Genomic DNA, 13,910 nt, shown 5'->3' with positions numbered 1-13,910 from the left:
CATGCTTGTTTGTCTATCATATTTTAGGGTCAGCCGTTGAATATATTGATGCCAACATCTCACTATGAAGAAATGCAGCTTGGAATTGGACAGCAGGTTTTATCATCACTCCATCAAATCATAATTGCATGCTCTAATTTTATTATTAATTGAACTACTATCTCTGAGTTTACCATTTCATCAAATGAAATATACACAGACAATTATATAGAAGTCCGCCTTTTTCTAAAGTTGAGAGATCTAACTGATTTTATCCCTAATTGGAAACATTTGTATTCCGTATAGATTATCTGTCATTCGAAGCTGTGGTGGTAAAGTCAGAGATCGAGGGAAATTTTTTATTGTTTAATTCCATATTAACTTCCAAATTATGCAGGGAGATTGGATAAAATGGCTGATTATAACATAAAATTATTTGAAATTGCTCACAGAAAAGTTCAGAAAAACAATTTTTCCCTATTTAAACATCTAAAACTGCACTTATTTCCTAAATTATTAGTCATAGCTAGTTCATATTTAAAAAAAAAAAGATGAGTTTTATCCAGTCTTTCTTACACTGAAATATATTTTGTATGCCAGACATATATATGCATTTAACCACATATTTGAAAATAAGGGTTTCAATCGAGGTCAGATAAAAGATAAAACTGTATTAAAATAAAATAAACAAACAAAATAAATTGCAGAAATACAGAGATTGCATTTTGATTCAAAGCCATGATTGAACAGACATAGACATTTGCATTTTAATTAAACCCAATATACTATGTTGGCATTCAAATTATTTTTCATCCTGCATTATACCAGTATTTGCAGCACAAACTTGCCTTTCAGAATTATAATATTTCACTCCAATCTTTTACAAGCACTAGAATCTAATTAATACTGTAGCAAATTGTTTGAAAGGGAGGGAGGTTATTTTCAAAAATTTCTTATAGAATTTAATTTAGATCTAAATTTCTAAGCAATGAAGGGCCCATCTTTGTTAAAAGGTTGGAGTTTGGCATTTAACTTTTATTTTAGCGCTAGCTCCAGTTTTATGTTGGTGGCGGATTATGCTACATATTTTGCCAAGTGTATTTATATATAGATGTAATTAGAATATTGTATTACATATAGATCTAACTATAGATTATACTAATATAGATATGCAAATTAGGTTTAACATATTACTTCATTTATAAGCACACACACATACACAAAACTTCCACACAATATAAAATTACCCAGTAGGTGGGAGGATACTTTTCAATATACATTAAAGTCAGATTAGCTTTTGCTGGCTGGCTAGTATTGCTTACAATCTAATTCTTTTCCTCTCCCTAAGTTAATTGCTGTGCTCCCTAGGAAATATTTTTCACTTAAGTTATTTTCCAGCAATATTTGTATCGATTAATATTTGTCTTTTCCCCATGTGTGTCATAACTGTACATCAACTTAATAATACTTGCATGTCAGAACAATATTTTGTTTCATATCTAGAAAAAAGCTAAAATCCCCGAGTGTACAGTATAGTCGTATCTTATATTGATAACGGGATAATTATAGAGAGAAAGAGTTAAAAATCATACAATGAACCATGAATATTGTAATATGGGATAAGTGTTAAGTCTCGGTCATTTTTGTCTGTGTTTTTCTATTGATTGCGGAAGTGTATGTCTTTATTGTACAATAACAGAAATTATTCTATAAAAAGCCGATTGATTAAATGTCCTGTTTATAAGATGGCTAATGATATCTAGGAATGAAAGCCGATTCTGTTTTTCCCATTAAAGTCCTCAGCATATTTTTTTTCGCCTGCAATTACATTTAGATTTCACATTGATCTTTTACACATCATCTGGTTTGATGGTTTTTTTTCTGCACAAGAGAAGGCAAGCAGTCCAATTTATTTCAAATTTATCTTCACTCTGAATCTGAGTTTTGCACACACAAAAATAGAGGATTGCTATGCCTTGTTGTCATATAGTTTTGTATAGATTTCTTTATTTTTACTGTCAGTTTATTGGAATTCAAAATTTTCGAACAATATTATTCCCTAAAAAGCATATATTTGAATGACTTTTCACAATGGCAAACCTATTCAAGGCTGCAGAATAAATCTTTTGACTCTCCTATTGATTTTTGATACCAGAAACTATCCCTGAAGACAATCTAATACTAAATAACATTCATGATTTATGATGTCTTTGATTCAGTTATTTTCTTAAATCAGTGGGTTTTGGAGCAAGAATAAGAAGTCAAGCAGAGATAAATATATGATGATTAGTAATTGCTTACAATTTAATTTGATTTTTAAAGGACAAATAGCTGTATTTTGGAAAAAAGAGTCTGAGAGATGAAATTCATTATCCTGAATGTAAACAAGTGAGAAAGTAGTTAATCCATCCTCAAAGCATTAAACTGACCTTGCCCCCTTATTTAAGAGTGTAAATCAAATTACTGTCAGTAAGGGTCTTGTTCTTTTGTATCCTCAAATAAAAAATGCTTGACTTTTGTAAACTTCACAAAAACATTAAGTACACAAATAAAAAAACAGGCAATACGTATAACATAAGAAAAGCACTTGAAAGTTTCTAGCAGTCAGTTTATTTGCATCATACTGCCACATTGCTTGTCGGTTTTATAAGAATGTTTTTTTGTTTGTTTTTACAGCAAACAGATTTAGAAAGTGGAGAAGCTTTATCGCCAGATTCTGCCAACCAATCAACATCTTCAGCCTCACAGGGGAACGGCTCGGGACCGAAACGTCTCCATGTGTCAAATATCCCATTTAGATTTAGAGAAGCAGATTTAAAAAGTTTATTAGGGGTAGGTACTAAGAAGATGTAATAACGGATAATACTAGGGCATTGTAGCGGTCATATATTTGGATGATGTTTTTATGATAATTTTATATACCCTGAGGCTAAAACACTTATTAACAAACTTATGATAACAGCTGTCATCAACCTTGAACACTTGGTTGTTAAGTATACTTGTGTACCATGACTGACTCAGTGTGACTTATAAGGTAAAGGTGAACTATATCATAACATTTGGCCTGAATTCAATGTGTTGGTTTTTCTGCCGCAGGATAAATATAGATCATACGAGTCTGCTTCAAGTGAAATATTTAATTTTTGAAGTTATTTTATCCTGCTTTAATAAACCTCAAAGCCAAGTTTTAGAGAGTTTAATGTCCTATTTCTAGTGTGTTAGTCTGTCATTTGCTATTGTTACATATCACCTTTATATTTGAAAGATAGTTTGATACAACTGATTAGTTTGATTGTTAGAAATGGGAGACCATTTTTTTTTTTTTGGGGGGGGGGGAGGTGAAGGGTCCTATGATAGGACTCCTATCTTTCTATTTAGGCCAATAGGGGGTGCATATGATATGTCAGCTTTCTCACTTAAGTTCTTTCATTGAAAATACTTCAACCCTAGATTCAATCTGAACTGTCACTGGTGTTTAAGAAAAACCTTTTGAAAATACACATACTGAAAATGAACAGATGGGGAAAATACATGTGTATCTCATATAATCTTGAATGAAAATGTGAAAAGGAGGTTCAAAAGCATGATATAAATAAGGGAAGATATTTTCTTCTGGTTCAATAATAATTAAAATATGTTTGAAAATAATCTCCTTAACGCTTCAGTCTCATATATTTAGATGGCATTTAAAAAATGGAAATGAGGCAATTTCTTAAATGACCAATTTTCTCCTTATTAGTATGCCCATTTATGACTAGAAAAGTGTTTATTTCTCTCCAACAGTGTTGATGTGAAAGACCTAATGTGTAACTCGGGGAAAATAATTGTAAACCCTCTATGGCAGATGTTACATGAGATATTGATTTTTACAACACAATTTCATCATTAGCCAGAGGCAGATAAAATTCAGTGTAAATTATTTTCCCTGGTCTCGTAAATAATAACACACACACTTTTCACATTTAAATTTTATCCCTTAGGATACACATTTTCAGTCACTAAAGCTAACAATTATTATATGGTTAAAAAATAGCTGAGGAGATCTATCTAAATTATATCGCATCTTCTGCAAGTAAAATCGATAAAAAATGGATTAAAGTGCCGTGATAGTACGGTTGCATGTCAAAACCTTATCAGTACCATAAAGTTATTAGTTTTGTCTTTGTCAGGATAATTACTTTGAAAGGAAGTCCATGAAATTTGACTTTTGTGCAAAATACTTGCAATATCTGTAACTTAGTTCATTATACACATCATGTCATAGGCCTATTTTCATTTATTGTGTTGATCAGATTGACGGTAGAGTTGACCTGGTACCTACACATGTCATTTACTGTTCAGTATTGGCCAAATAACAGATTATTTATTGATGAGATACTATAGACTTGATGATTAGGAATCTTTTCTGATTAACAATCAGTGTCCCTTCATTGGCGCTTATAAATAAAGATTTTCTATTTCTTAGAAAACAAGATACTTGTCTGAATAGATTGGAAATCTTTTTGTTTTTCATTTGTGATCAATTTCCTGAAGATCTATATGTTTTAAGTATGATCAAGCTTTTTGAATGCAGTATAATAAAAATTCTAACCCCCAAAATTTGACCATCACTGGTACTGTACTTAAGTAGGGTTTAAGAGAAAGGGCACATTCAAATGTGTTCTTGTTTGAAAAGGAACAATTTGAAAGTATATACTTTTCCATAGAAAAAACAATATATAGGGTAGGACCATAAGGGCAGTATGTAGCCTTACACTTCTTATTTTATGTTATCTATTAAGCTAGGTATGAAATATTTCACTGTAAAATCACATTTATATTGTTCTAGAAAATATTAAGTTAAATGAAAAATGGGATACGCATGTAATTGGTTGAATTTTAACACTTTGAATTTTCTTGCAGCAGTTTGGAAAAATTATAGACGTGGAAATCATTTTTAACGAGAGGGGCTCGAAGGTAAGATTTATTACTTTATCGAAGAATCATCATATAGAAATTTCTGAAGAAAAAAACTTTGTTTTAATTTGCTTAAAATCTTTCAACGATGAAAAATAGATAGATAAATGAAAATCTTTTTTGTTGATTAAAAAAAAGAAGAAAGAATTAAATAGAAATGTTTTTCTTGTAAATTGACATTAAGGAAATCAATAATTGATATTTATTATTTGTAAATTGATCTTTAACCTAAAAAGAGGATGAAAAGATAACACATTGTCATAAAAAACGTTTTAATATGATGATTCATCTCAAATATAGTTAATGCTTTATTATATTATTGGATTTAGTTGAAGATGCATATCTATGTTTCCTGCCCTTTCAAAAGAATTGTAGTAATAGACCCACAAATCATGTAATTATCAGGAAAAGATTTGGATTCAAGCATCCATTTGATATTTCAATGTTCATTACAAAACTTTTGCAGATATTTGTAGAAGCAATCAAAATTGAGAGTATTTCTGAAAATAGTAGGTTCTATTCAGATTCTTTTGAGAGGGTTTCTCATAAAAAAAAAAATGTATACTATATTAGACTAGCTATATTTATGAAACTCACTGCTATTTTATATCTGATGACTGTCATTAACAGAAAAACTTTAAAATAAAAAAAAACTATTGAAAAGGGGGGAGGGTACTCAAACGGTAAGTAGAGACAGTTTTAGTGTACATGATATGGCTAGTCAAAAACACAAATATTTACACTTAAAGCAGTCGAGAAACAACGGAAAAATGCAATCATATATGAAAAAAGAGAAGAATAAGTTAAGAATACCTCAATCTAACAAAACAGAATTAAAGAAGACACAAGCACAATATTCAGTGAAAAATATATATGTTTATATATTTATCATTTTCTTATTTTTGTATACCTAAAAGTAGAAATATTGATACTTTTAATTTGACCATTAATCTCCCGACTACCAGTTTGTATGAAGACAGGTAAACATGAACACTGCATGCCTCTTTACTCCGTACTCCAGAAACGTATCCTATGGTCAGGCTTTCCTGTGTATGTCTGCGTCATTGTAGAATTGTCTAGATTTAGCTTACTAAGTGAGGTTTTTAGGTACTATATTTGAATGATGTTATGAAGGGTAAAAGTTTACTAACAAAAAAAAATGTTTAGCAAATTGAAGGGATAAAAATAGTTTTGACAAATAGATTGGTATTTTCACTTTCGTGGTCCAAAGTGCAGCATTGTTGGAATGTTAATACGTTCACCAAAAGAAAAAAATATCAACCGATCTTAAAATGTTTATAAAACATTGTTTTGACAGCTGTACAAACTATAAACAAACATATCTTTTAATTTGCTGTCTTCATCAGACTTGTAAAAAAAAGCAGACACATACAAAAAATTATGTTATAAACAAACTACAAAAACAATTACACATTGAATTCATGACCACAAAATGTTGATTTTTGATATGCATCTTCAACACAATTAAGTTATTTGGTAAATGAAATGACAGACAATCAACTTCAAACAAAAAATCATCATGAAATCTTAATCTTTTTTTCCCGCAGAGTATAAAAATAGAATTAACTTTTAGTTCTATAGTACTTTAACAAGCATTGCTGTCATTTCATTTCATGTCTTTTAAGATCATTATTAAGATTTGTTAGGCTGCACAGTTAAAACTGCCTGAAGGACTTGTTTATAGGAAAATGTTTTTCTCACAAAAATATATAAATTTATGATATATAGCTTCATTTATGTAATATGTAATGCTTTCATATGGATACATGTATACTTATATATATATTAGAACAAGTCCTTGAAGCAAAACAAAAAAAGTTGAGCGAAAACTTGCCATATTGAGAAAAAACAACTTAATTGACGTGAATCGTGTGTCAAGATAATTCATTTTTGCATCAGTACAGCTATTACCACTTAGTATTGTATTGTTTTGGTAAATTCATTTGAAAAATATTTCGGAATTTATTTGAAAGTTTTCCAAGGCACATTTGTTTATATCTTATGTTTTGGTTAGTGAACTTGAATCAAGATTATTTTATCAGAAATAAGAGAAGATGTTAGTGAATTTGGCAAGGTTTCCTCAGCTTTGATACAATGTTAATCAACCTGTTGTGATATGGCTATGGCAGTGTTCCAATCTATGATTATTTTTCCCGTAAACAAAATATTTGTAATATATTTTTGCTGGTTATCTGTATAAGATGGAAATAACTAGAGGGATTGAGAATAGAGTTAGCCTTTGATCCTGGGATGTTACATTTTATCAGTAAATCATTTTGGCTTAGGTTTAATCAATGCACACCAGCAGACAAAAGATCTTTATGATCAACCTGTCTAGCAAAATCTTCATCAGAACTACAAAAATCTGGTATGGATACTTCAGAACTATAAGATTTGGTTAATTATTTTATATATCTAATTGATTTCTTATCCACAAAATAATTATGTGTGTCCAATTACTGAAATCTTGTAAAATTGATGCCAGCTTTTAGAAAAAGGAAGGGATAAAGCATTTAGTTTTCTACACTGATTTAGGTTTTACAAAATGTACATTTATTTATGTGGGACAACATTTTCATTATTAGTCCTTTGAGTTTGTTTAGTCCAAAGACAAGCGGGGAGTAGGGTCTAAAACTAATCCTGAAATGAAGTTGATAAGATGTCCGAAAATATTTGATAAATAAATGCATTTTATGTACACCCAAGAATGAGCTTTACCTATATATAGATTGGAACTTGCTATAAATGTCATAACTGGTTAGTTAAAATTAAGGAAATATCATGATATTATTTGTTTGTTTGTAATACATGTACATGTCCATTGTAAATTTTATCAAATGGTGTCGTCCGCTTTCGCGGCATGACAGCATGTCAGTGCTTTGTAGAAATTTAGCATGTCCCTCCCAGGACAGATTGTTCTTCATACATTAAGATGATACTATTATTGATTATTATTCAAGTCATGCATGTTTTATTTTATTATTATGAAAAAATTATGATAATTAATTGATGCCATAAATTATGTTGTTTTGCACGAATTTAATGCATGCTCCTTATTTTCCTCATGCATGCAGGGATTTGGTTTTGTAACTTTCGAAAGTAGCGCAGAAGCAGACAGAGCACGAGAGAAAATGAACGGCACTGTGGTTGAGGGACGAAAGATTGAGGTGCATGTCCATAGTCCAATTATGTGGTAGCACAACACACAAACTGCTAAGTCTTAATGATACAAATATTGTTCAGTATAAAGAAATGCCCGTCTATATTAATGTTTAATCTTGTGATACTTTACAAACCCTTTCATTTCAACAGCCACAATTTTTATGCTTTTTATGTCAATTTCTTCATTAGCAACAGAATGTGCACCAAACTGCATGATTGCATATTTAGAACTCTCTTTTACAGGAATCATTTTAATATTCTTTCTTCAATGTTTTTGGAAAGAATTGTTTTTAATTGCTCCGGTAAAAGAAAATAAAGTGAAAAACATATGTATCTATTTGGTGTTGAATGCAAAAATCTTCCATTTAACCAGAAAAAAATTGACGTGAAGAATAAAGAATAAGAATTTGGCTGTTAAATGTAAAGGTCTTTTTTATTTCTGTTTCTTTATATCTTAAAAATGTTGAAATGTTGCTCTCTTGATATCGTGTCACCCGGGCAGTGTTTTAAATCGTTGCATTTTGGCAAGGAACGTGTAGCTACAAATATACTCTCCGTACTATTCAGATCACAGAGTGTGTATTCTATTATTATTATCTTTTTAAGTTCGGTTTTGCCTCTCTGTTCTATGTAACGTTTGTTTGTTAGCTATTTAGAACGTGGTCTGAAATCACTATATGGCATTTCTTCATGCTGTTTTATTTGTATATTATTTTATTACTTAAAAACTATATTAATACCCTTACAAAAAACATCAAATCTAAACTATGAACTATTCATTCTTGATAGCTTTACAAACCATAGGGGTTCTTTGATAAAGATTGTTCCCTGGTAGGTGGTAGGTAGGTGAACACCTATAGTCTAAGCAAATTATATAAACAAAACTGATGCTGAAGGGAATTTGTACTGTAATTTTCTTTCGCCATTTAGCACCTTAAACAAGGAAATTGTGAATGTGATATAAAAGAATTGTGTAGATTATTTGGAAATACCTTAGGCATGTTACATTTGTTTTCAGTTTCAACTTGACACTGCACTGTTTTCCCATATTAAAGTTAGAAAAAACATTCATTTTGTAAACAATTTTATCAATTTTTTAACCAAAATATATTTCTGCAGATCCAAAAGCAATTTCCATAAGCTAGTGGTTGATTCAATTACTATTAAAATCGGATATAATTTAAAAGAAAAAAAAATAAAGGAAATTTCTTGTTTCGATGGGATGGGCTTCTTTATAAAAGTTTGTAAAAAATATAGAAATATTATTACAAAATACAATCATACAGTATAACATTCTCTTCAGTATCACTTCATGTATAGATATGATGTTCAACATGAAACCTGACTTGGTGCAGTACCAGATAATTGAAGTTCATCTTGAACAAGTTCTATTTCCTAATTTAAAAGCATATATGCAAATATATGCACAAAAACAGAAACACACACTCACTCACATACACCACATGAATGTAATTATATAAAGATTCAACATCTGCTTAAAAAAGAGAAGGTTTGGACTAAATTATTAAAAAAAATATTGAAAAAAAATTATTCTGTACTGTTCGAATTTTAGCCAATTTATAAGTTACGTCTTCAGATATTCATTATTTGATTACATTTGCAGATGTTGAGTTTTTTAATACAAAAAAAATGAAAAAAGTTCCCTCTTTAAAAAAAAAACCTGTAAAAATCCAATTAGGCATTGTAAATTTATACTTGTATTAAAAAATGTAATATTACTTTGGCATTACAAAATATCTGGTTTTCAATTCTTCGGGGAAATAATTGTAATTCAGAATCATTAATTATTCATTAAATTAAACAAAAAGAATGCATGATTGAAAATATGTCTGATATACTGCTAGAATAAAAGGGTAATAATTGTATAGTTCATTAACCAGATGTTTTGTTCATAGACATATGATTTGCCCTAAATCTAATCATGAGTCTCAAAATTGCTGTTTTTGCAGAATATAAGTTTTTATAGATAAATAAGAAAATTATACAAAAATTATTGTTGAGCTTTTTTTTGTTAAAATTTTGGTAGATCACGATTTTCTAAGATAATAAAATGTAGTGAAAACAGCAGTTTAATCTGTCAAAGTGTTTTATGTATTATTTTTTTTATTCTTTGAATGTGAACTGTATCTTGAGCCTTTTATAGTAATAATGAATTTCATGTAACATTTTGTGCCTTGCCACCCACATATATTTTAATGCTTGAGGCAGACAATTTTAAGCCTCTAAATTACCAATATAAGGAAAGTGTTATGAAGTTAAGGACACGTTTTGTTTACTTTATACTTATCAAAACAATCAAGTCTTGTCAATGTTTCATCAAAATTGTTCATCCCATGTAATAGGTCTTCGATTGTATTTTTGAAAGCTAAATGAGCTATTGTTTGTCTTAAGATAGACTATTTCTATTTTTATTGATCGATTGATAACAGATAAAGACTTTAAAAGTCTGTTTTAAAGGGATTACTTGGATAAATAGAATTTGATTTAGGATTACAAAAAGGCCAAGATAATCTTCCAAATTGACATATTGAGTGAAGAATTTAAAAGGAAAGATATTCAAATTGACTTTTTCATCTATGAAAGTGGATTCCATTCAATAGCTGTTTAATATCTTGCAAAATTTTATTGAAATTTAATTAAAAACATTATTTGTTGATTTTTATTCAATTTGGAAGATGTTCACATATTGTATGAAAATGTTTATGCTTGTCAATATAATCCAACCTGCTTTCTAAAGTGTTGCCATTTTATAAATTAGGTTAACAATGCCACTGCCCGAGTCTTGACCAAAAAATCAGTTGCTGCACCCACTATCCCAAATGGTAAGATACCCTAAATATAGTATGTTATACTTTGGGCCTTGACTTCCAAAATATTCATCTAATTGAGTGTGAAAGAAAAAAATATTCAATACTTTTATTAGACGTAAAATAGAATGGGAAATGTAAAACAAATTATTACAAAACAAATGTACAGTTGTCAAGGCCCAAAGGTTCAAATCCTCAAGCAGTATGCAGTTCAGCAAATGGTTTATTTATTAAAATTTCAGGCAGTTACAGATATTACAAAAATTGGGACATTTTTTTCATGAAAATATAATGTGTATGAATGTTGGGCAGTATTATTTTATTTCTTTTATTTATTATCTTGTAAAGTGTTGCTGTAATTGCATGCTGCATTATGAGAGTAATTTTAGCTTGGAATTTATAATGCTGGTACATTGTGTTAAGTCGAGGAGGCCAGCATGGGATGGGTATGTTCATATTAATGTGGGTACGATTATGTATGGAAACAAATAACAAGGCATGTCTGGAATAAGAAGGGTATCAACAATTTCTAAAAACTGCATCCACAAATAATTTGTGAAATTTTGCATTTTATACCCCCAGTCTGCATCGTGCAGAAATACACTAACGTTTAAAACAATGCATCGAGAATGACCCCTTTAAGTTCAAACTTTGTTTTTTGGCAGAGAAGAACTTCCAGTATGTTTCTTGTAGTCTTTGTGCACTGATATAGGCGACTTTTTGAACTTATCCCATATGTGCCTCATTTTCTTACAAACAAAATATCCCTGTAGATCTTGCTACCATTTCCATTTAACTACGTGTTTTGATGTCTGTAGTATATAAACTATTTTAATTTTATCAACTTTTGATTGTTGCATCGGTATGTTTCAACATGTTGCAAATTGCAGCATTGTGATTGATAATGTGTAATGCCTGAATCTAAATAGAAAGTTTCTTGCATAGATGTCATCAAGACTGCATATTGTATTTCTTTTACACATGAAATGCACATACCAATACTAGCATGCTCTTTATTTTGTTTCTCCATCACACTGTTTTTATGTGCATTAACAATATTTCAGCTGCTGCACTCCGAGGAGTAGCATTAACGAGAGGGAGGGCTGCAGCAGCAGCAATAGCCAATCGAGGGGTTTATAGTGCTGCGGCACTAGCTGCTGCTGCTGCTGTGCGGCCACAACAGTTAGCACAGGCTGCCACAGCATTACCTTTTCCTGGGTAAGTTTAACAACTACATAGGCACCAAGCACTCACTACTTTTAGTAAAAATAAGAAAATTTGTTGCAATTCTTTTCCCTTAAGTTACGGAAAATATTTACTAATTTTACTTTTAAATAAATTCTTTAAATTCGGAGTATGAATATCTTTTTCTGAATTTTAGAATTGCTTCATAACTTGTACTTAAAATTTATTCTTTGTATGAAGAATAAAACTCTATCTTTTCACAAAATGTATTACTTGTAATGTGATATCAGAAATTTGTGTAATTTTTCAATTGTTACAAAAAATATGACTGATGAGTATGGCATTTATAAGAACTGACATTTAACAGAAGGATCGCATTACTTGAATGCAGAATTTTCTGAAATCAGAATTACTACACCAAAATCTCACATTTTTGTCCATTTAACAGAAATTGCAATAATAGATGCATGAGTCAACTTAATTTACAGTTAATTTTGAAACGAGACAATCATGTATTTAAAATTGGTATGAGATTTTTGAAAACTAATAATCAATATATTGTTCTGAAATTCTAGTGGACTGATTCAAGATCCATATTTGGCAGCCACATACGCACAAGCAGCTGAACGAGGGTACCAGGTGAGTCCACTCATACACCATGGAGCTATCTCTTGTCCATAATTACCAAATTTCCAAATCTTATCAATTTAGACAGATGTTTATAATCTTAGTGATTCAGTTTAGTTACCTTGCCAAAATTTCTAGTGCTTATCTTCTTTTAATCTAACTAGATTTAAACAACCCATCTAAATATTTAGAGAGAAAAAAGAATTTAAGTCATGTTGTCATAATGGATATGAATAAATATTTATGGAGAAAAATATTAACAAATTTATACAATTAGTCACACAAAGGCCAAATAATGAAGAAATTTCAAATGTCTTACTGGCATTACAGACATAAAATTTATATTATTACACACTTAAAAAAGTAAGAACATTGATTTGATATAAGTAATATATATTTTGAATTGTGTTAACTCTGAATTAAAATTGAATTGAGTTTGGTCTAACAACAAATTCTTGAACAAAAAATATCCTAACAACAAATTATTGCTTTTCAGATAATAACTACACAGCCCTACCCAATGGGAGCAAGAATAGCTATCCCACAAATGGCAACAGCTCAAATGTTAGGAGGAAACACATATACTGCAGCCTCAATACCTGGGTAATTTATTTAGTAATACATTTATAGATAATAGTTACTGTGTTCAAAGTGAATCACTGACCATTGCATATTATCTACGTACATAGGTAATTTCTGCTGTATCAAAAATACCTGTTAAAATAACTGTTCATTTCTAAATAATAAGATTAGTTGCAAACTTTTGTGGATATATTTGGCATGGACTAGAAAATGTAAGCAAATATATAGGCTTTATAAATGAAAAAGAATTGTTTCGTATACTCAAGTATCAAATACACTTATTATTAAAAAAAAAAATCTGAAAACATTAACCTCCAGATATACATTTTACAAACTATAAGCAAGTGGATATAGAAGATGTGGTATGAGTGCCAATGAGACAACTTTTCATCCAAGCTATAATAAAGAATATTAAAAGATGAAATTAATATATATAAATGTCAAAAGTTAATTAATATGATATTTAATATCAACTGTTTGCATTTGTAGATTGACAGGGAGAGAATATGCAGATCCATATTTAGGACACAGTATTGGACCAGTAGCAGGTTATGGGGTAAGCACAAAATA

General features: G+C 30.0%; 1 protein-coding gene across 16 annotated transcripts in view; it reads left to right on the top strand.

Annotated features, from left to right (window-relative positions):
* LOC134725101 (RNA binding protein fox-1 homolog 2-like) overlaps nucleotides 1–13,910 on the top strand; it is a 42,750-nt gene that overhangs the window by 24,012 nt on the left and 4,828 nt on the right. For 10 of the 16 annotated variants that reach the window (XM_063588634.1, XM_063588632.1, XM_063588647.1 and 7 more), the window contains 9 exons: nucleotides 28–96; nucleotides 2,656–2,811; nucleotides 4,882–4,935; nucleotides 8,031–8,123; nucleotides 10,898–10,961; nucleotides 12,011–12,164; nucleotides 12,707–12,770; nucleotides 13,255–13,361; nucleotides 13,830–13,896. In XM_063588634.1, coding sequence (XP_063444704.1) covers nucleotides 28–96; nucleotides 2,656–2,811; nucleotides 4,882–4,935; nucleotides 8,031–8,123; nucleotides 10,898–10,961; nucleotides 12,011–12,164; nucleotides 12,707–12,770; nucleotides 13,255–13,361; nucleotides 13,830–13,896 — 828 coding nt within the window. The remainder of the gene's footprint in view (nucleotides 1–27; nucleotides 97–2,655; nucleotides 2,812–4,881; nucleotides 4,936–8,030; nucleotides 8,124–10,897; nucleotides 10,962–12,010; nucleotides 12,165–12,706; nucleotides 12,771–13,254; nucleotides 13,362–13,829; nucleotides 13,897–13,910) is intronic. The other 6 variants (XM_063588635.1, XM_063588633.1, XM_063588637.1 and 3 more) reach the window with 3 other exon arrangements.

This window comes from Mytilus trossulus, chromosome 7, assembly GCF_036588685.1.
Source record: "Mytilus trossulus isolate FHL-02 chromosome 7, PNRI_Mtr1.1.1.hap1, whole genome shotgun sequence".
In the NCBI taxonomy this organism is placed as follows: domain Eukaryota; kingdom Metazoa; phylum Mollusca; class Bivalvia; order Mytilida; family Mytilidae; genus Mytilus; species Mytilus trossulus.
The sequence above is the reverse complement of the archived record's forward strand: the minus strand, read 5'-3'. Positions and strand labels throughout refer to the sequence as shown.